Here is a 23727-nt window from a genome sequence, read left to right on the forward strand (position 1 = left end):
TTTCAGATCAGACGGTTATTTCCTTTTAAAGCCATTAGTAAACGGCAAAGTTTAAACTCTTATTTTAGCGCGATGGTTGATTGACAGGTGAGGGGCAGCACTTAATTGCTGCTGGGACGCATACAGGACAGATTAGCGCAGAGGGGTTACCAGGATATCATGTTTGGGGGGGCATTTGGCTTGTTTGGGGCGGCAACATAAACAATTGAAAAAATCGGCGCAAAATTAAGCTATACTACACACAATCTGTTTTAGTGCATATCTTTTTCTAAGCCAGGAACCCAGAGATAGGCACAGGGCCCCTATTAGACTATAGGGCTATCACATAAAAGTTAGTTAAACCAGGTCAACATTAATAATATGATGATGATGATATTATTATTATTTATTATTATTATTGACAGATTCATATATCCGATCACGGTGATTGCCTGGTGATGAGTGACAGGTGTTTGCTTGTGAGAAGACGTGCTACACGAGTAGGCAACCGAGACGAGAGAGTTTTTTAAATGAATCTGAAGTCACGTTTGTACAGACAAGAGGTAAATTAATTTGTTTCTTCTTCTAAGCTGTTCCAGACTTAGGTGCTACTTTTAGGGCTAAAATACTTAGTCAATTACTCTTAGTAAAAGCTTATAAGTACACACTAGCATTAAATGAGAAAATAACAAAGTTGTGAGCAGTGAGCCTTGTAACACGAGCTGCCAACAGATTAAAAATATATATCGCCTGTGTGCAGATTGACTTGTCTATGACTGTGACTACTGCGCACTCCAGTAGTATCCAGCTGCAGACCCGCAGCACCACCAGTTTCAGAACCCCAGTTTCAGAACCCCAGCGCCAGAACCTGAAGTGAGGGGCGGAGCTTACGTTCTAAACCGAGTAGCGCCACCTAACGTTTTGGAGAGTACTTTGCTTTTATTACAAATGAAACATCATACTTTATACATATGTTATAATGATTCTTTATGGTACAGTACAATAAGCATTTTAAAAATTGATCTTGTGTAATATAATTGTATATAGTTATCCGTTTCATTGTATTATGAGAGTTACTTCCTGATCATGATGGTGAAAAAAAATGCTTGAAACTTGTGGGCATTTTATATAAAATATACTTTATTTCACAAGAACATGTGCAGCATGCATTTTTCTTTATGTAAAATAAAACATGTCAAAAAACTAAAAAAGAGAGAAAATTCAGCATAATTTTAAAAGAAACAAAAATATATACAACAAATGACCAATTCACCCCTAGGCCCATTTTATCATGACAATCCTGTATAAATTAAACTTAAAATGTATCAAATGAGGAATTCACTCTCAGGCCCATTTTGTCCTTACATTCTTGCTAAAATAACTCCATGTCATCCCTGAACACAAAATGAAATAGAAAGGGCTCTCTGGAAGCTTCTGACTGTTCCAGGAGATTGTTGCGGGCCTTTTCCTTGTGGTCTTCATTCATTCGAAATGTCTCTACAAGAGATGAAAGCACCACACAATAATCTCAACGTAAAAAAAAAAAAAAACTCAACTATAAGGTTACATTAACTCACAAACAATGCATATAACAGAGGAACGTGGAACAAACACTTCAACACCTTCACAAGATGTCTTCAAAACGTCACCGCAAGGCTCATTTACAACTTAATATATGCGATAATCTTTCACAAAATGATGTCAAAACTCACCATGCTCTCCGCCATGCTTGTCTCATTGTCAATAACTCCGCCCCTCACTTCAGGTTCTGGTGCTGGGGTTCTGAATCTGGTGGTGCTGCGGGTCTGCAGCTGGATATGTCTCGCGCACTCTGGTTGTTGTTAATGTGATCCGGCAGCAGACTGACACACACCCAATAACGGCCAATAGAAAAGCAATAGGCTACTTTTTTTTTTTTAATGAACGTTCTAGTTAGGACTGTTCGTTTTTTATTTAAGGGGCTACTGGAGGAGTTTTGAGATCTATAGTCAAAATAGACTTAGATAAATGGATTTAATTAAATACTACTATTTTTCACAGTCTCATTTTTACTTTAAGACCGGGGTAAAGCAAGGAAAACTAGAATTTACCTCAACAAGGCGGGATAATGAACGACTCTAGTCTCATTCGTGGAGGTGGAAAAACAAGTTCTTTGTGAAATGCAAGATTTATTGTATTAAAATTTAAATGCAAAAGAAAAGGTATGAGTCTGCTGTTTTTGTCAATTTTAAGTTTTAATTTAAAATGTTTGCGATTTTAATATAAATACATGGTTAAATATTTTTCCACTTAATTGCTCGAGCAAATTAATATATACATCTGTATAGAAGTAATGCACTGAATACGTTGATTAAATTGGGTTTTAACGTGAATACGTCTATTAAAGAGTGTATATGTGTACAAAGGGAATCGCAATGCTGACAAAACCTTTTTTTTTTTTAAATAAAAGTTGCTGATAACTTCTGGATTTGAAATAAAAAAAATAGTGAGTATACCTATGTGTTTCTGGTACAGTACAGCCGCGGATCAGTTAGCCTACAAAGTAACGCAGCATATGTGAAAGCATCTCGCGCTGCTCGTGCACCGCATACAGTGCAATGCACACTGCTTTCTCATCGCTGCACATTCTATCAGCTGCAGTTCTAGCGCCTCGATCAGTCCCCGAAAACTCAACGTACATTCAAATCGTATGTTAATGCAGCGGTAGAGTTACACTCACGGGACACTGCACTTATTCGCAATCACAAAATTTCATTGTTTGCTCCTGCTTTAAAGCTCTGCCTGGTAAACATTTCATTGGCATTCTGTTCTGACATAATGCACTTTTTCTGAGCGCGTACGCCGAGCTCGCGCACTGTGAAACAGCGCCAAAACTGGATTTTTGTTGTGTCAGACCTCACTCATCTGCTAGCGATGGAAAAATATGCACAAAACAATCCACTTTTAAATTGTAATTTATCATCAGATGGACAGATTATTTCTCAAATTCTCAGGGGAGGCATAGCAGAGCTTATCCTGCCTCCCCCCAGCCTCCCCCTAGACACGCCCCTGCGTTTACGCCACATGCGTTTTTTTTTTTACCACATTCGTATGTTTTTTGTGATCCGATCACAAAAATTTTTGACCCAGTTTAGAAATTTTAGGACTGACCACATGTGATCGGATCACCCAAAACACATCTTAATACCAGGTGGAAATGGGGTCAAAATCACGAGTTTAAGATGGCATGTGGGTTAATAAATTATGAGAGAAGTATTATTTTGGGGTGAACTATTCCTTTTCATTAGTTTTTATTAATCGGATTGCAATCAGACCGCACTTGACCACATTATGCCAGGTGTAACTGCACAATTGGAGGTGGTCGTGAACAGATTTTGACCACATTCAAAAGGTATAAATACAAACGCGCTTTCATTGGCCAAATACAGTTACATAAGTATTTAATTATCTAATGAGGTTGCGTTACAGACATCTGTTTTTAAGCGCTGTATTGCAAGTCCTTGGTTTATTCCATTGGAATACACTTATTTTGAGTACACAAATTTTCTAATCTAAAATTAGCTTTCCTGTGGAAATGTTTCTAAAAAGAGATATCTTTTTATTTAACTGTCAAAGTGATGGAAATTTGAATTACCCATCAATGTTTTTAAAACTCGTTAAATGACAAAATATTTAGCTACTGCAACCTCTGATGTAGTGTTTTCATCGGATCTCTATCCGTCAATATTTTTCAAGTTCGGTAAATGTACACTTGTACAGCATTGTAAATGTAAGCTTTCCCGAAATGCCCTGTGAGTCTGGGGCAAGGCAATTTTCCATAGTAGCACATAAGTTATTTAACGTTTAACCATACCTGCTACCTTCACCCAAAAAAGAAAATTCAGTCATAATTAACTCACCATCATGTTGTTTCGCATCCATATAAATCTTTAGTACTCTTCTGTGGAGCACAAAAGGAAAATGCGAGGCAGTACATTAAGGACTGACAGCCTTAATCTCAATTCACTTGGTTGTATGCAAACAAAATCAGAGTGAGTATAATTTGACAGAATATTCATTTTTAAATGAACTTAACCATTTACTATTGCCACCATACAGCATGTCACATGATAGGACAAACACATTTTCACTCGTAGATCTATACTCAAACAAGGGTTGCTTTTACTTTTGAAAATCAAGGCACACAAAACACACTCAAGATAATTTGTTATTTTTTACAATTTGCATGTATAACAAAAACATCTATATATATGTATATATATATATATAAAAAAAAAGATTAGTAAGATGTACAGTATTCTGCTGTGAACACCATTACATCCATCATTTCTTTCCAATGGGAGTTCCTGAGGCGGGACTGCTTATTGGTTGCTGCAAAACAGGGGGAGTGGTCATGAACTGGGAGGAACTGTCATGAGTCCAGGTTATGAGGAGAATGCTCAGCCTTGCATGTGGGAATGAAGGTAAAGGAGGATGAAAGAGAAGCTCAGTTGCTGTAGATCTGTCCCTCAGGCGGCTGAGGCAGTTTCATGTTCTCTTTGCACATCATTAGTCGTCTCAGCTCCTGCAGGACCACACGGATGCTGTAGGAATTCTGCCACTTGGCCAGTGAGGATACAGCTCGCATGTCAACCTGAATTAACCAAATACAATAACAGAATTCATAAGTCTATAAAAAAATATTTTACCTATTAATTTCACTGCACTTCAATAAGATTGTCTGAAAAAGTACATGTATTTATGTATATTTTATACATAGTCGACCAAATGTTAGTCTTGGTAAACAAGTTTTGATTGGTCGGTTGGTCGCAAAAAAAAAACTCCACATACAAACGACAAACATTGGTATTAGCGCTGGTTGGACGCTAGGTAATGGCGTAATTTTTGTTAAGCAAGGTTAGGATTAAGCCTAAATAGCCAATAAAGCAAGACAACTTGATTTCAAATTTAGAACTTTATTTTAACTAAAAATTAAAATGAAACGGGAAAAAAAACAAGTGCAATTAAAATGTTTTTTGCGTGAGCACAAGCTTTCTGAGTCATTCAGATTGAATCACAAAACAAATCAGACCGCTTTCCTATCACGTGTGATCAATTCATTGTAAAGAACCGACTTAAACGAGCGATTCACTTGTGAGCACAAATCTTTAGTTCTGATTCAAAACTGGCATTACAAGGCATGATTTAGCAGCTTTTGTCAACACTATGCAACTACCTTGTCAAAAATATAGCTTTGCTACTGAAAAGCTACTTGATTTAAAAACTAGCTAAGCTATTGTCTCGCTACTCAGAAATGTAGTTAAGCTAATAGCTGCAGGAGAAAAGGCAGAGGTGAATAAATTGTGCACATTGTCTTTGCGTGTATGGTCACTGTTTTTGCTGAATGGGTGAAAGTGATTTGAGAATGGGTCAGTCTTACACGCCCCCTTTACAATACCTTCGTGACTCCCCTACAGGGCACGCCCCACACTTTGAGAAACACTGCCATAATAGATGAAAAGACTTGGGACAAATTGAACATGCATTGGAGAGTTGTGGGGAAGTGAAGATTTTTGGTGAATAAGAACTGAATTTAAGCTTTGGTTCTCAGCCAAAGCTATCATATTGCTTCAGAAGACGCAAATGACTAAACCAGGGTTGTCCAAACTTTTCAGTCGGAGGCCAAAGACAGCATAGCTGTAATAATGAAAAAAAAAGGACTTGATGCTACTAGACTGCCACTATGCATAATCTTTATATTGTACAAGTAATATAATACGTTTTAAATCATAATTTGTGCTCTTCGGTATGCTTGTGTAAATAATTTACTACATCTACATTTAAATAAAGGATAGGCCATTTCACTCACCAAGAACAGTGGTGTGGAACATTATACTCATTCACATTTTTATCTTTTAATGTCCATTCAGTGTCACAGCAAAGCATATATAGAGCTGAAGTAGAGCAGTGTTAGATGCGTTTCATCACAATAATCAGAAGCATCAGATTACATTTTCCTGTCATGATGTGATGCACTTAATTACTCTTTATTTTTCAACTCTTGAATTACTGTTTCGGTTTCATTGTTACTAGGGTTAAAAATAAAAGTTTAATTTGATTTAAGTCATTGCGGTTCATTATATTTTGTAGACGATGCATGTGCAAGCAGAGCGCACGTAACATGCACAGATATTCAAGTGTTTTAAGTGCTCTCTACTACAGTATGTCCTCACACAAATGGCACTGGGAAACCGGTGAATACATTTTCTTGTTTCAACAAAATATCAGAATGAACCAATTAATAATTTCTCGTATACTCAGAGTATGCTCTGTGCACGCTCAAATTCCGTGCAGCAGCTCTACTCAGTTGTATGACGTGAGGTATCGGGACATTTTAACGAGCGCAAATACATGAGTGAAGTATATAACCTTACACCAATCCTTTAATAAATGCAACTGCATGGCACTTCAACCTTGGAAATAAGGAGAAGCTGGTGGCGGCAGCACAGAACCCACTAGTGGAGACGATGCACTGTGAATAGTGGCTGTACGTGACAGAGATATCCAGTGTCTAGAATATTAATTTAATATAAATTCACCATAGTGGGCCAATTTCTATTTTTAAAATCTCCCACTTCAGAGCAGTCGGAGGGCTGCAGATGGCTCTCAGGCCGAACTGTGGACACTCCTTAATTAAACCATTTGAGTCATAAGGATTACTTTCATGCTGCATTTGCATTGATTTTGGAGCTTGAAAGTTTTGGACCCCAATGACTTGCCTTGTATTGGCAAAAACACCTAATATTTCATTCAAAATATTCTTTATTTGTGTTCTGCAGAAGATAGTAAGTCTTGAGATGGTGGTGAGTAAATGATGAGGGAATTTTAAATTTTCAAAGCAGAAAAAAGTTTCAGAATCACTGTTGCAAAGCATTTATTGTGCCTGTTGATCAATGTTGTACATAAATGTAAAAAGGTACTTTGGCCTAAAACACTGATAATTTGGGTTCTCTTGAATAAAGTACAAGTTTCAGGTCATGTCAGATGAATTTCATAGGGTTCAATTGAGGATTTTTACTCGACGTACATTCATTCAGTCGTAGATTTACTACTTTGTATCAGCCCGGTTGTACTTACCACACCATTTGAGCTATGCACTCCATTCAAGTTAATCTTCGTCACAAATCGAACAAAAGGAGGTATATCTGGGTATCTTGGTCCACATTCCACTCGAAGGCTGTACATCCTGTTCTCATAGATGGTCTGCATATGTAAAACAAGGATATCATCAAACCTTAACTGCTGACTGATCACACCAGTGATTAAAAACAAAGTTTCACATGGTGAAAGTAATTATCAGTTTGTAAACTTCCATAGTAATTGCAAAGTGATGAACCCTAAGCATTAAGGCTGAAACAAATTGTTGACATCATCGGCAACATTGACAATGAAAAAAATGGTTGACAAGACATTTTGCAGTTGTCAAAAAGTCATTAGATCTCATTTAACATAAAATGAGATCATGTAAAACTGTAATAATGATGGGCGAGAGTAGTATCCAGCTGCTTAAGTGCCTGATAAAGGCGGGCAGAGAGGACACTGCTCAAGGCCGATTTATATTTCTGCGTCTAACCTACGCAATAAATACGGAGGTAATGGTGTAGCCTACGCTGTAAGCTGGAATGCAACTCTTTAAAAAATTTTTTTACTGCACATTGCATCAACGCAGACAGCTTTGATTGGTGCACTTTTTAACCAGAGATTGCCACCCATGATGATAACAACAATATCTGAGGTAGCATTGTATTTTACCTAGATTATTTTAATATCCATGCATCATATCACATTGTATTTGAACTCATGATCATTAAAGCAATTGTCTCAATTGGGAGCATCAGCTGTTTTTATGTTCCGTTTGTATTTCATGAAGTTACAAGTGAAATGTGACAAAAGACATCTGTTCATAGCTTATAAACTCAAAGTGTTTACTTGATATTAACTTGATTTGTAAGTCAAATAACATGTGTTGTATTCTACTCGTGGACTCCATGCACTACGATTTTACCATATGTTTGACAGTATTGTGCACAGTAAATAATCATATTTCATAAGTTATGAAAGTAGAACACTTCTTATTTGTCAGCAAATTAAAAAGCACACTATAAGAGTTGGTTATATTGCCTATATGCATTGTAAAGTCTTTAAAAAGACACCCATTTAGTGTTCACCAAGCAAAGTATAGTTATTCATTAATTGTATATATTTTTCAACATGGAAAGTCAAAAGTATGCCAGAATATTTATTTACTATTATTTAAGCGAGCATACATTATTTTTGTCATTTATTTCCTTCCTCCAACATGTATTATAAATAATGTAGACTACCTAAAGTTTAACATGTTCACATACTTTGAACTCGTTTTTAATGCTACAATAATTTAATAAATACTTTTGAATCCATGAATTACAATGCTTTTGTTCATTTATGAATGTAGAATTTGGCTGTGTAAATCACAGAAAGATGCAGAAGTCAATGCATAAATATAATGAATAAATAATTATAGCAATGCTATAAATGCAAACTTTATTAAAGTTCAAATAATAAGGATGTGGGAAGTCTAAATAAGCACAAACTCCGAAACAGGCATTTCTCTGTGTGGTCAGAAGTGCTTTTATGAGTCGTGAGAAGTGACGCAAACTGAGTGAGAAAGATTGAAAATGCTCCCGGCTGATGCACTCACAATATATGTGATGCAATGTGTATTGTGAAGATATTGGTAATAAGCAGCTTTATTAAGAGAGAGATAATATTTTTTGTTAAAGATGAATCGAAATCAAGTGAAGTCTTCGCCCATTATCCACTGCAACAAAACAAGCATTAAATTAGCCTTTTTTGGCATGTTTGCAGAATAAATATCGAAAACTAATTTACAACAAGGTACACTTACTTGAGGAGCTATACTGCAGAATATATAAATATTTATTTTTCAGAGAATGTTAATTGAATATAAGTGTATTTTGACTTACTGCACTGACAAGAGTATAAATTAATTTATAATTAATTAATTATAAAACAATTATATACAAAACGCACATATATTCAAGATATATTCTCTGAAAACAAGTAAATTGTATCTTGTTTTGATTTTATTTCTTTAGATATTTTTAATGAGAAAAAGACAATATAACTTGATAAGAATAGGAATGTTTTATACTGGATTAAGCTTAAAAATATATTTTTGGATTAAGCTTTTTAAGCTTAATCCAGTATAAAACATTCCTATTCTTATCAAGTTATATTGTCTTTCTCTCATTAAAAATATATATATATATATATATATATATATATATTGATGAAATAATTATCTTTAAATATATATAAAATATTCAGATAATTCAATATATAGATTGATGAAATAATTATACATAGTTATCTTAAAATATTCAGATAATTCAAATGCATTCCATTCTTTTGGCAGAAGAGTTAATCATTTATAAGACAATACAAAAAGCAGCTTTAGAATACAATGTATTGTTTACTACCATATTATTGAACATAAGCCAATCATTGGCATACTGTTCACAGCAATCCATTTCACAAGTGAATTTGTCAATCAGTTCGAGATTTGTTATGAGGGCTTGTTTAAGGACCTGTCAATGTACACCGGTGTCAGACATACTTATGTAGCGTCTTGGGTGCATTGTGTCATAAACATACATTACGTCACTGTGTCAAGTTAAATACAGTTTAATACTTAGAACACATCTTGAGATCTCCTAGATCGGATTTGCCCTCCATCAAGTGTTTTGAACACAAGAACGTAACGCATGTTTGTGTTGTGCTGCTAATGGATGTTTGTTTTCTTCACTGTATAAACTGCACGTTACCACAGAGCTGAAGTTTCACTTACTGCCCTCTGGATTAACAGGTGGTTCTACAAGCTTGCATTTCTCAGGAATCTTCCTTATTACAGTCCGGGGGCATTGCCATTAATTGCGTTAATTCTTTTAACGACAGCCTTAATTTTTAATTATTTTTTTTTTTTTAAATTAGCCCTACGGAGCATCCATAGATGGTTAAATTAAAAGATTTCCTTGAAGAGTATCTACAAGTCTTAAGAACAGCTGACCCTTGGTGGTCCGATGATCATTCCTCTCCAGCGTGTGAGGGTCATATCTTCATCGTCCTCCAGACCCCAGCTCACTGTCCCATCACCAACACCCTTCTGACCCTCCTCAAGCTCCTCCAGTAGCCGGAAGTTACGGGGGACTTTAATGCCTTTAAAACACAATAAACATGAACATGTAATGTTCATAGTGTCCTTAACAGTCTCAGACAGACAGATGTTTCACAGTGACTATGTATACATGGATACCAGAAATCGTTGAGACAGGCATTTATAGTTCTGCGTTTGTGCGTTCTGTAAGTAAACGGCTAAAATGCTAGTGCATTGAGAGAAAATGTCTTTACTTATGTTCATTTCAGAAATGATGTAATTTGGGGATTCATAAGAATATTATTTTATTGTAGCATTAAACAGAAGTTCATTTAAGTATGTTGTATTAAGGTACATATCATTTATTATACATGAAAATAAATTAGTCATATACTTTATACTTGCTCTATGTCGCTTAAATAATAATACATCTTTCTACATTCTTTGAGGTCTAGAGCAGAACTCAACAAATACTGTGTCACTCATATATGGTTTATCAAAAAAGCATAGAGTTTATAAGTTGTAAACAATTGTCTTTTTGTTGAATTTTCGCTTGTAACTTCGTGAAACATAAACAGAATACAAAAACAGCAGATGCTACCAAAAACAAAACTAATTCAATGCGACACAATCATTGATCAGTTGATACGATGCATAGATCTTAAAATAATCCTGAAGAAAATGCGCTGCTACCTCAGATATATATTTTTTTGTCATCCTGGGGGATGGTTTCTGATTGCAAGGTGGACCAAATCACAGGGTTTGTGGTCTGCATTCTGCATTTGTTAAAATTTGAGAGATGCACATCAGGCTACACCGTAGGCTATGCCTCAACTGTGAGAAAGAGGCATTCCTCTTCACCTGCACTGTATACAGCTGTTCAGGTTGTAGTCCACAAACCCAGAAGATAATTTGCCATGGGTCGTGGGATTTTTCAATTTATAAGTTAAATGATGTCTGTGGTGAATATTACTTGAAAATTAACGTTTGAGGCATGACCGTGTGTAATTTATGTTGTAGAACAAAATGTCCACATATCGCCAAGTAATGTTTACCACAGACCTCATTTAACTTATAAATTAAAAAATCCCATGATAAAAAAAAAACATAGGAAAATCCTGAGGGAACGCATGGCAAATTCGATTTCTGGGTTCGCCTACAAATTGACGTCACAGCTGAACAGCTCTATAAGCAGAGTGCTCTTCACTCCCGTATGTATGCGTCTCACCAGTAAGCAGATTTCACCACAGCAATGTAATTTCCCTGCAACACTTGTGTAAATAACAAACATAGCATCTGAGGAAGACATTGCTATTTTATTCTCTGTTGCTTAACTGTATTTTCAAATATTCCAGAGTTGTTTCTGTGTTTACTACCTTAACTTTCCATTGCGACCAAGTGGGGTTTCCCTCTTACGTAAAATTTCGGGATTACATGAGCACATATACGCAAACATAAGGATATTTTATATTGGTGTATTTGAATAGATATAATATAGGGCTGCATCAAATGATTATTTTGATAATCATTTAATCGAATGATAACTAGAACGATTATTCAATATTCTGCGATTATTGCAGTGATTAATCATTAGCTCTTAAACGCTTATTCTGCTTGTGTTCCAACTTAAAAAGGTTGTATTAAATGTGCTTACTAACAATAGAGGGAAAAAATAATCCTTTTAAAAATACCTCTAAATGACATTCACTGAATTAAAGGGGGGAAAATTATTTTAAACATTTTTCAGTAAAGAAATTTACTGCAAAAAAATCCTATTGTTATCAAGTGTTTTTGTCTTGTGTTCCATTTAAAAATGCCCCAAAATCATTCAAACAAGATACATTTAATTGAGAAGCAACATAAGATATTTAGACTTGCTTTAAGAGAATGTATCTTAAATGTACAGGAAGTATATTTTGTATATTAGTTTATTTTTTACTTGGTTATTCTTCTGCTAGTGCAGTAAAGACAAAGTATACTTATATTCAAGTGTGCCGCACAAGCCCTCAAAAGTGAAGCCAAAACGTCTCGATCGCCCCCCCCGGTGACTGTTCCTAGTATAGGTCATAAACCCCGCCTCCCCATGTTATTCAACGGGACATGAGACCAACTAAACAATTAAATTACACTTCACATATCTTTTTTCCAAAGATAGTTTGTGTCATTTACTGTAGTTTCTATCACGTTGATGTAATTTCAAGTGTTTGTTTTCAAAATAAGTTTGTTTTTAGTTAGTTATTTGATGCTATAAAAACGGTGCTGTGTCATCATGATTGACAGCTGTGATTGACAGGTTCTCTCAGCGAAGTAGTCACTGAAGCACCAACTGACTTTTTTTCAGGATCTTTGGAGGACTGAGGAGATTGGAGCTTTAAATGTAATATAAAAATTTCGATAATTAATTATTTCACACCGTCATAAGTCAAAAGTGCAGGGGCGTGTGCTTGCGATTGATTCAGCGAGAGTGAGGCCTTGATTTCGCAGCTTTACTTCCTGCTCACTACTGCGCAGGTCTGGTCCCAAGATGTCAGCGCCATATCGGGACACTGGCGGCTTCAGTTCTCACCAATGGAAAAGAGCGAAGGGGCATCGTCCATCTTTTTTTACAGTCTATGGTCTTAATTGTGATTCTTTTGTGTTGGCTTGGATGAATGTTGTCATTGATGCTGGTGTATTGAGCTGCATATGTGAGTATATGTTAAGTGTGCCTCTACAGAGAAACAGGTGCAGTAAATTAAAAAAAATGGATAATGAAAACACTAAAACAGAAGTTAGAAAAATCAATCCAAGAATAAGAAATGTTCCAAGATACTGGCTTTGTTGACTATTTGGGCATCAATCAGATTGTAGAAGTTGTGATCCAAATAAAGAAAAACAATTATTGATAAAAAAAAGTAGAAGACACCCATTTCCCTGTCTCTTCTCCATCTCTCTCCGTCTCTCTCTCTCTCTCTCTCTCATAAGCTGACAGGCTTGGCTGCGACTGGAAGGAGAGGGGTAGGGGAGAGTGTCAGAGGCCAGAGGCAGATATAATACCTATTAACTTAGTGCATATCCCATATCTGAGAAGTGAAATTCCTTACTACAGGAACACCTCAGAGAGGCCAGGGCAGAGAGGAGCAACAATCTTGAAGAATGTTGTCTTGAATGTCACTACAGATATACGACCAGTACATTGGGAAATCAAGGTGTTATTCTATAGAGATATTGAAGGAGATTTAATGGCAGTATAAACAGCAAATGGGACAGTAGGAACTTTAGAAGGGGAAATACGACACGTGCGGTGGACGTATATGAAAATTAAGGAAACAGCATGCCTGGTAAAGAAGCTCTTAGAAAACAAGAGAAGATTTAGCAAAGAAACTTCATAATGAATAAGCAAATGAAATAACAAAACTTTGTAATTTTAATAATGTATACAGCATACGAAGCAATATGACTGTAATCTTAAGCAATGTATAAATGCATGAAGTAATACAACTTTGTATTCCTAGAAATATACAAGCATATGTACAATACAATTTTGTAAACTTAGTGATGTATAAGCATGGGTGATAAACCAACTCAAATAAAGCAATGTATAAGCATTAAAAGAATTAAAACACTGTAAACAATAAAATTATATGTAATCAGTTAAACGCTCATAAAATAAAGGGGCAATAATGACATAATAAAAAGATAGTTAGTAACCAAACGTTAAACGGTATATGATATATAAACAGCAAACCCTCATAAATAATTAATGACTTGGACAAAAACAAGAGAGCGGTGGAGAGGAAGGGGTATTCTACACAAGGAAGAAAGAGAATTGCTAATTAGCTTCCTTAACCATTTTTTACTTGGCATACTGTGATAGAAGTTAATATATAAAAAAACTTTATGGAGGATGTCAAGTACAATTAACCCCATTTCTCACTTTAATGCACTGGGCAGGAATGTAATTGCCTCAGGCCGAGGGGTTGCCATAGAGGAGCTGTGGAGCATTGATATAATTACCCTAAGAAGAGACATTATCTGGATGCAGAATAACTTGTACAGACTAGGAACAGAGGAAGAGCCTACAATACCGCCAAGTAGAAAACAAATAAATGCTGTTCTAAAATATCTGAGAAAAAACAAATTTCCTTATGAAAATAGTAAAAGAGCTCAACCCAGCAAAATTCCAGGGGAAGTCAGGGGTCGGATACTTTTAGTGATCCTCATCTGGCCAGCCTGGTAAAGGTTAGATTAACAAAAAACTTGGGTTAAAGAGGTATAACCTAAATGCATACATTTTAGGAACAAGTAGCAATGGAAGCAACACTAGTAGAACAAATGTGCTCGGAGTTCCCAGTATGTAGGGACATAATAAGGCAAGTCTCTAAAAAAAAAAAAAAAAAAAAAGGGAGAAAAGAACAAAAGGGTTGAACACAAAATGGCCAGCAGAGGGGACATTTGATGGGAAAAACAAATGCCTCTCATAAGAGGAAAAATAGATATATCAGTTGAGGTGGAAATAGAAGATGATACAACAAGGAAAGAAGTAAGAAATCCCTCTGCATATAGAAACAGAAGAACAAAGTTATGAAGAATGCGACCTTCTCAGGAGGTATACCAAGCCCTAGCAGAATTAGAGTAGAGACAAAAAGAACATCATAAGACTGATGTAAGAAAGTAAGTTACAACCAAGAAAGATCTGGAAGCAAGGATAGTGGAGCTTGAACAAGAAAAAAAAAAAAAAACGAAGAGCAAATGACAAGGGAAAGAGATGCAGCAAAAAGACAATTAACAAAACAAGAACTTAGAGGAGATCATCAACACCTGAGGGCAAGAATTCTATCAAGCTGTCCAAGTTTCAGGCAGACTACTTCTTAAGGATGTGCCTGAAAGCAAGCCGCAGTGGCGAAGGGCCACGTCAGATTGATAAGAGATACAGAAGACGAGTGGGAATCTAATGAAGGGTTATCTGGGGAGGAAGAAAAGACTGGGAGGATGTGAAGCAACCCAAAGAAAGTCTGCCCCCATTCATTGGATATTCAGTGAGGAAAAAACTATTCTTAAAAAAAGGAAGACAAGAACAATATGCGCCATGGGCCAATCAGGACCTCGATGGATTGATAATTTGCCTTCCAGACATACATGAGGGAGCAGGGAAATGGATCAAAGTGTTAGAAGATCGAATAAATGGGAAATTTCTTATGATTGGTGACATCAAAGCATTATTAGCAAGATGTGTAGGAGGAGCCAAAATGAATGAGATTATTTATGCAGCAGGCCTGAAGACAGCAATAGATGGTACCGGGGTGGATGAGATTACAGTGGATAGGTGCCGCAACAGAATATGGACAGCCTTGAGAAAAGAATATCTGACGCCAATTTACTTATGTCATGTTTAGTCTGTTTTTGTTCATGTGTTGGGGCGTCGGGAGCCATCCCTTAGGAGGGTATATGTCATGTTTATTCTGTTGATATGATGATTCTGATGATTTTTTACATTTGTTCACTTCCTTGTCTAGTCATGTGATTATTCTGTTCCCACCATGTTAATGTGTTTTTTTTCCTCATTGGTACCTTTGTTTATTAGACTTGTCATTGGTTCATGTTTCATTGTCTTGTTATATTGTTTTCAGTCTTGTATTTTCATTCGTTGTCTTGTTAACTTGTTACCCATGTCAATGAATTTTAGCCCTCATGTTTGCCATTGTCCTTTGTTGAGTATTGTTAAATGTAACTTTGTTGTTTTGCTCAAGTCAAGTCAAGTCAAGCCAAGCCAAGATTTAGTCAAGTCATGTTTTGTTTGTGTCAAGTCTAGTTTAGTCATGTTCATGTTTCTAGTTAGGGTTTTTGGACCTCACTTTTGTTTAATAAACTGCACTTGTGTTCGTCTCTCCATAGTCATCGCCTTCGCCAGCAACGTTACACTATTGCCTACTTATTACTTATTTATTGGTTCTTGTAAATTGAAACAGGATTGTAAGTAACTTCATGATAAAAAGGAAATAAATTGATAACACAATTGCAACCATTTACTTAATGAAAATGTTTGCAACTTTTAATTTAAAATGGACATTTTCAAGATATTTTTAACTTGTGCATTATAATTTATTTTTTACACAGCAATAATAATAATAATAATAATAATACTGTCAGCAATAATAATAGTACCAATAATACTAGAATGGTAAAAGCAACATTTTGCCCCCCAAAATAAAACCCAACAAATTAGTTATTTTATAACCCAAAGTTTTGGGTAAAACTTGCTACCCAATGCATTGGGTTAAAATAACCTCACAATGGGTAGGTGCCATATCAACCACCACTGGGCTATGAGTTGGGTAATTTTTAACCCAACAACCAGAATCTAATGCGAAGCCACCAGCTCCGATGATAATCTACATGAAACCAGATCAACCAAATAAGAGAAATTGGAATTGACCACCTCGAGGATGAAGAGGACGACAGAATAATAGCCTGAAAAATTATGGCCCCAAGGAATATGTTGGGGGTGCAACCAACCAGGACACAACAAGAAAGATTGCCCTATAAATCAATGGTTGAATGAATTACCATCAAATACAAGTGTGGCAGCGGGGGCGTGGTCAAGCGCCCGTCCGGGAGAGAAAAGCGGTAAGGGCGCTCACACCTGAGCTAAATTATGTCTAACACCTGTGTCTAATTGCAGTAGCATGAGGAGAGCGTCATAAAGAGCAGCAGCAAGAGAGCCTCGAGAGAGAGAACCCGACACCAAGGCGAAAGAAGAGAAACACAGTGTAGTGACTGTCTATAAAAATTAAAGAAACTTCCCTTTGAAGCCGACGCTGTTTCCCGTGTCTTCTTTAGTGGAAAGCTTCACAACAAGCAACAACCAATGGCAACAAGGATATCAAGCTCAAGCACAAGGTCCCCTCAACACATGGCGGTGTCCACCACAGGGCTACTAGGGCTTCCCAGGTAATCCCATGGGGGGGTTCTTGATCATCTGATGCTGATCAAGAACCTATGCTGCAGGTTAAAATAGAGGGCAAAATAACACCAGTTGTGCTAGACACTAGGGCCAAATTCATGTGTATAAATCCAAATTATGACTAACATCCAAGTATGGAAAATATGTAAAAGACAGTAGGATTCTCGGGACTAACGCAGCTAATTCCATTGACGGCTCCAGTAAGCATAAAAGTAAAAGAAATAAGTGAAAATTCCTATTTTAATATCAGAACAGACACCGATAGGAAGAGATATGGAAGAAATATGGTGCTCTCCAGAGGGAATATACATAGACAATAAAGGAATTAAACAAATGACAGTCACAAAGCCTCAAGAACCCCGAGAGCCACACGCAAATGCATATTGGTTAGGGGATTTAGGGAAAGATGCAATGAGAACAACAAACAAATGGGGAAAATATACTGGAGGTACAACTGGGTAAGTCAAGCATGCTGAAAACTGAATTCCATTGTACCCTAATATATGATCAGAATAGGGATCCAGAGCTTGAAGAGAAATGGTTAAATGACACAAAGGAACAGAAAGTGCTATTAAATTCACAATACATATTGTAAGACCAGAGGGAGCTGCATTACAAATCGAGAAAAATAGTTGTTGAAAAATGGTTCCAAGTGCCCAACTCAATCCCACATATTACCTTATATGTAAGGCAAAAGATCTAGGACTAATGACGAGCAAGACAGAGAAGCAAAAATGGAAAGAAACAGGTAATCCTTTCATTTTTGAGTCGCCAGATAAAACATACCTGAAATACTGTGAGCTACAGCTATGGCAGGTGTTCCACGGGTCGTAATAACCACCAAAGGAAACGAAAAACTTGTCTCAAGAACAGCCTTGTACTTCTGAGAGAGACACAAGGTGAAACTGATAAAAATCTCATCACTAACAGTTGGGCTGCCACTGTGTTACCGGTTTTACTCGGTACAAGGGACAACACCGGTGTGAAATTTTATACCAGTTGAAACATTATGAATGGAACTTCCAACATCAATACAATAGCCAAATAGAATAGCCTTAAATAAAGAATAGTTGCCTAATGAATAGTTTGTGATCCATGATAAATTATACTAAATAACGCATTGAAAGACAGATGTTCTTTACCAACGTATCAAATTACACAGGCAGAAAAGTACACACTGACAGAAGACGTTTAATTGTAGGTAGTGAATACAATGTGCATGGTGGGTAACTGTAAGATGTCTTGGAATGGGAATGACACAAGAAATGGAGTTAGATACACAGACCTTCCGACGCATACTGGATGTTTTTCCCTTTTCACACCATTCTTTGTAAACCCTAGAAATGGTTGTGCATGAATATCCCAGTAACTGAGCAGATTGTGAAATACTCAGACCGGCCCGTCTGGCACCAACAACCATGCCACGCTCAAAATTGCTTAAATCACCTTTCTTTCCCATTCTGACATTCAGTTTGGAGTTCAGGAGATTGTCTTGACCAGGACCACACCCCTAAATGCATTGAAGCAACTGCCATGTGATTAATGCAATTATCTAATCAACCAATGAGAAATTGAACAGGTGTTCCTAATAATCCTTTAGGTGAGTGTAATATATATATATATATATATATATATATATATATATATATATATATATATATATATATATATTACACACATACTAGGGCTGCACGATTTGGGGAAAATTTCATATTGCGATTGAGGCTAATATTGCGATATGCGATATAATAAACAAATAGTAACATGAGTCAACTTGCTTGGTTATCAAGGAAAATGCACAAATAGATCACCGATAATGCTGAAATGTGTATTTCTCAACTCAAAACATACAAACTAGCAACAACAACAACAACTATAAATGCACAGTGTTTTCAAATTAAAATATTTTTACAATTAAATAATAACATCTTTGCATTACGACAAACTTGTTATTTTCTCAATATTACACCTAAATAAAATGGAACAATAAATAAGACTACAAATTTTCATGAAAATAAGATTGTCCAAACAAACAGGGACATTTTATCAGGATGTAACATGTACTTTCTATAAACTCTTTTGAAAAAGGAAACTGAAGATAAAAGTGTGATTCACTCAAACTGTTGTGTTGGTTTTTTTATTTTACCAACTGGTATTTCCAAATCCTCTAAAAAGTTCTACTTATCGCTGGTACCTATTGTCCAGTGTGTGGATCATTTTCTGAAATCCCACTTTGCTAACAGTGCATCATGTCTCTTTGTATCACTGTGAAGACTTGTCATATGGCGTGACACTTGCAAACACATCTGTAATTGTGCTTGGTTTACTGGGCTTTTTAATGCCGTTTTAGTCAATGAAAACTGTTGACATTTTAGTCATATTTTAGTAACATTTAGTCATATTGATATTTTAGCCACTGAATACTGTAAGCATTTTAGCCATAAGAGTATTATTGCTAAGCATGTCAATCTTGTCTTTCCAAAACCAATGAAAAAAAATATATATATATATATATATATATATATATATATATATATATATATATATATATATATATATATATATATATATATAAATAAACACACACACACACTTTATTGTTGTTGTCATTTTAGTGTTATTTTTCACATAAGATTGATCTTATCATGATGATCTCTTCAATGATGCTACACATTGCAAGTTGTAGACAGCTGAGGTGAGAGACGAGCGTCTCAGTGTTAGATTGCATATCACCCGGCAGAACTTTATATCTCTCCCGGTCTGGACTCCCGCTCAGATTGTGTCTCTTCCGTGACTGGTTGAAGCGGGAATGACCGCACCGAGAATGACAGTTTTGGAGTTTGTGTTTATTTACATGGCATGCTCCCGTATTATATGAACTTTAAGGATGAAATTGATATCGCCAAGCTATGATCTGTGTTATTTTTTCTGGCCACCAGTTCAGTGTCGGTCTGCTTGGCATCCGGAAACTCACATGACATGACCACACGTGCCACTCCCTAAACTGAGACTGACTGGTCATCTTTATTAGCGGTGTAGAAAATGGGCAAACAGCTCTCAGAGAGAATGGGCTGTCACGTCCACACATGCACTTATTTTATATAATCGCAGCATTTTGCCGTCATATAATCGCACAGGCTGACATCGCGATATGATTAACTGTGCAGCACTAGGGTTGCAGCGGTATACCGGTTTCACGGTATATACCACGGTTTGAAAATTTACAGTTATCATACCATGTACATTTGCTTATCTACAAGTATTGAGAAAAAAAAAATGCAACTGGACGGAGAATCTCATATGCGCACCTCCTTTCCTCCTTTTCTGCCTGTCAGACTCGTCAACTTGCGACACACACAAACACACACGCACAGCGGAGAAAATTTCTGAGAGAAGCGAGGCGAGGGGGTCTGACAAGAGTGTGTGTGTGAGTTAAAGCAGTGTTTCTCAACTGGTCTATTCGGACTGGGTCGCGGACAGCAGGGAAAGTGCAATGCCATTGTTCTCCCATTGCAGATATTTCGGCGGCCGCCCAAGGTAGGACTGCCAACGTAGATTTAATGATAATCTCGCAAACAGCTAAAGCAGACATGGGCAACATACGGCCCGCGGGCTGGATTAGGCTCATTTAGCGTAAAAGCGTCTTTATTTTTCATTGACATGCGAGCAAAAGCAAGCCAGAGACGAATATGTAAATGTATTTTTTATTTGTGTTAATTAAACTCGCCCGCTTAGCGACAAACATTAAAAGTTCTATACATTTCTTTTTTTTATTATTATTAAAACTGAATAATAAATTAACAGGGAAGTAGAGATGGCAAAATAAATTTATAATCTCTGCCTTTATTCAGTTTTTTAATGCCTGATAGAAAAGTATCTATCTTTGTAGAGCAATAAAATACTTTAGGCAATTGCAGAATAGTCACAGATACACTTCAGAAAATTGAGTACACAACTATTTCTGGGCTTAAAAGATACAGAAACCAAATCACACCATCACCTTTAAAAATTTGTTTCAGGATTTTACATGAGTAAAAGAAACTTGTTATATTTTGACAAAATGTTTCAGTTTCATTTGAAATAATCTAAAGGGAGAATCTATTAGACCTCATTTTATATCAACACTGGCAGTTGTAGTTAAAGTTTCAAGATGTGTTTCAGCTAGTATTTATTTTTCATAAATACATTTATTATTATTATTACTATTAAAGACTAGCACACTGACCATGGTAATGAGCCTTTCCTTCGGTGTAATATGTGTATAAATATGTAATATTAGGTAACAAATGGGATAATAATGGGCTCATACAAGTAAATATGCTCTTCAATTTTTAAAAGGGGGGAGAGAAAAATTCCTGTACATTTTGTTGTTGACATCAACAACAAAAATGTCACTTGATGCATGTCCTTGTACTGGAAATCCATGAACAAAATTATGCAACATAAAAGGAAATGCGACCCAGGATACTTTAAATATAGGTTATGTTTAATCTATAGCAGGTCGACACTTGATGTTCAATGTAAAATTTGTCCTTAAGTAAAACCAGTTGAGAAGCACCGAGTTAAAAGTACAGACAGGAGCAATATATGTTAACTGTTAATAATCATAGGACATTACTTTAAAAGCTCACACAGCTGATGTTATTTTTCATTTAGTAGTTTGTGGCAGCGTGGGTGCGGTCAAGCGCCCGTCCGGGAGAGGAAAGCGGTAAGGGCGCTTACACCTGAGCTAAATTATTCCTAACACCTGTCTCTAATTCCAGTGAGCACGAGAAGAGCGGCATAAAAACAGACACAATGAGCCTCCAAAAAAAAGCCTCCAATGAGGGAGAGCCCCGACAAGCCAACTCAGTGCGCTTGTATTTTATTGTAGTGTATTGTTATAAGAAAGACGGCAATTAAAGCCTTACCTTTGGTTGAAGACTCGTTTCATGTCCTCCTTCCCGTAAGGGTCGTTACACTGGTGCCGAAACCCGGGAATTAAAAAAAAAAAAAAAAATCCAAGCATGGAGAAAGGTCGCTCCATAGAGTCCTCCCAGCTGGTGGAGGTCCTCCAGTCCCTCGCGACGCTACATCAAAGCCACCAGCAATCCCTGCTTGAGCTCCGGCAGGACCAAGATCGCCGGTTTTTTGAAGTCATGCGGGCTCAGGCAGAGGACCGGCACGCCATCCGGAGCCTCCTCAGCCAGGAGACCGCGTCGGCCACAACCGCAACCCCGGACACCCGCGCTACGCTGCCCCCGCCCACGTTACAGAAGATGGGGGCAGCAGATGATCCTGAGGCCTTCCTCGATTTGTTCGAGCGCACGGCAGAAATCTGGGGCTGGCCGCTCGAACAGTGGGCAGCCCGCCTAATCCCCCTCCTGTCCGGGGAAGCTCAACTTGCGGCACAACAACTGCCGGCGACGAACCTCCTGGCCTATCCAGATCTGAAGAAAGCCATTCGGCAACGGGTCGGTCGGAGCCCGGAAGAGAATCGCCAGCTCTTCCGCGGCATGAAGATAGAAATGTCCGATCGCCCGTTTGCGTTTGCGCAACGGCTCCGGGACACCTGTCGGAGGTGGCTGCTCGCGGGGGACCGCGACATCGAGGGAGTGATCGACCAGGTGGTACTGGAGCAATTCGTCCAACGGCTGCCCCGGAAGACGGCGGAGTGGGTCCAGTGCCACCGCCCGGCGTCGCTGGAGGAGGCTGTTCGTCTGGCGGAGGACCATTTGGCAGTGATCCTGAGGGCGGACGAGCCCTCTTCTTCTCTCTCCCCTTCCCCTGTGTCTGCATCCCCCTCCTCCCCCTCCCCTGTGTTCTCTCGCTCCATTCTCTCCCCAGGGCCCGTTCCTGCCCCGTGCAGGTGTGGAGTGTATGTGCGACCAGCTTCCCGGCCTTGGGAGAATGTTCCTTCCCCGTCCTTCAGCCGCTCTCCTCCTCAGGTGGGGGTGTCCGCCAGCACAAGTGCGGGCGTAACGCCTGGGCCGGCCTGTTGGAGGTGCGGGGACCCAGACCACTTCCGGGATCAATGTCCGCTGATGGAGGTGGGGACGGTGGTGCGGGTCTCCGACGTCCCGCAGGCTGCCCCCGATCAGGCTGGAGCATACCGGATTCCGGTAAGGATCAGGGGGGTATTTACCAAGCTTTGCTGGATACCGGCTGCAATCAGACCACCAACGCTTGGTTCAGCCCGGGGCTTTGGGTTTAGCTAAACTGGTGAGGGTGCGGTGTGTGCATGGGGATGTTCACAAGTATCCCATGGTGACTTTGGCGATTAAATTCAGGGGAAGAAACCATAGTGTGGAGGCAGCGGTTAGTTCCCGCCTCACTCATCCGCTAATCTTGGGTACTGATTGGCCTAATTTTAGAGACATTTTGGAGCGGTGTGCGATGCTTTGGCAGGGGAGGCGGAGCCGGGGCCGTCCTCGGCTGCTCTGAATGACGAGGGAAGGGGTGAGGTGGCCACCCCTCTCAGGGAATTCCCTGGGGGGGACTTCCCTCTAGAGCAGTCGCGGGACGAAACCCTTAAACATGCTCTTGACCATGTGAGTGTAATCGATGGTCAACAGCTCCGGCCGGGCATCGCCATTTCATACCCGTATTTTTCCATGATTAAAGATCGGCT

At 38.0% G+C, this 23727-nt stretch overlaps 1 protein-coding gene across 1 annotated transcript in view; it reads right to left on the minus strand.

The window, feature by feature from the left end:
- Positions 1-1150: 1150 nt before the first annotated feature.
- The window catches only part of LOC127626058 (ubiquitin-conjugating enzyme E2 variant 1-like), a 31617-nt gene continuing 9040 nt past the window's right edge, over positions 1151-23727 (minus strand). Inside the window, exons 2-5 of the mRNA XM_052101593.1 lie at positions 10088-10236; positions 7096-7221; positions 1692-4612; positions 1151-1476 (exon numbers count right to left, since the gene is read on the minus strand). Coding sequence (XP_051957553.1) covers positions 4466-4612; positions 7096-7221; positions 10088-10236 — 422 coding nt within the window. The 3' untranslated portion in view covers positions 1151-1476; positions 1692-4465. The remainder of the gene's footprint in view (positions 1477-1691; positions 4613-7095; positions 7222-10087; positions 10237-23727) is intronic.

Source organism: Xyrauchen texanus, chromosome 32 (genome assembly GCF_025860055.1).
Source record: "Xyrauchen texanus isolate HMW12.3.18 chromosome 32, RBS_HiC_50CHRs, whole genome shotgun sequence".
In the NCBI taxonomy this organism is placed as follows: domain Eukaryota; kingdom Metazoa; phylum Chordata; class Actinopteri; order Cypriniformes; family Catostomidae; genus Xyrauchen; species Xyrauchen texanus.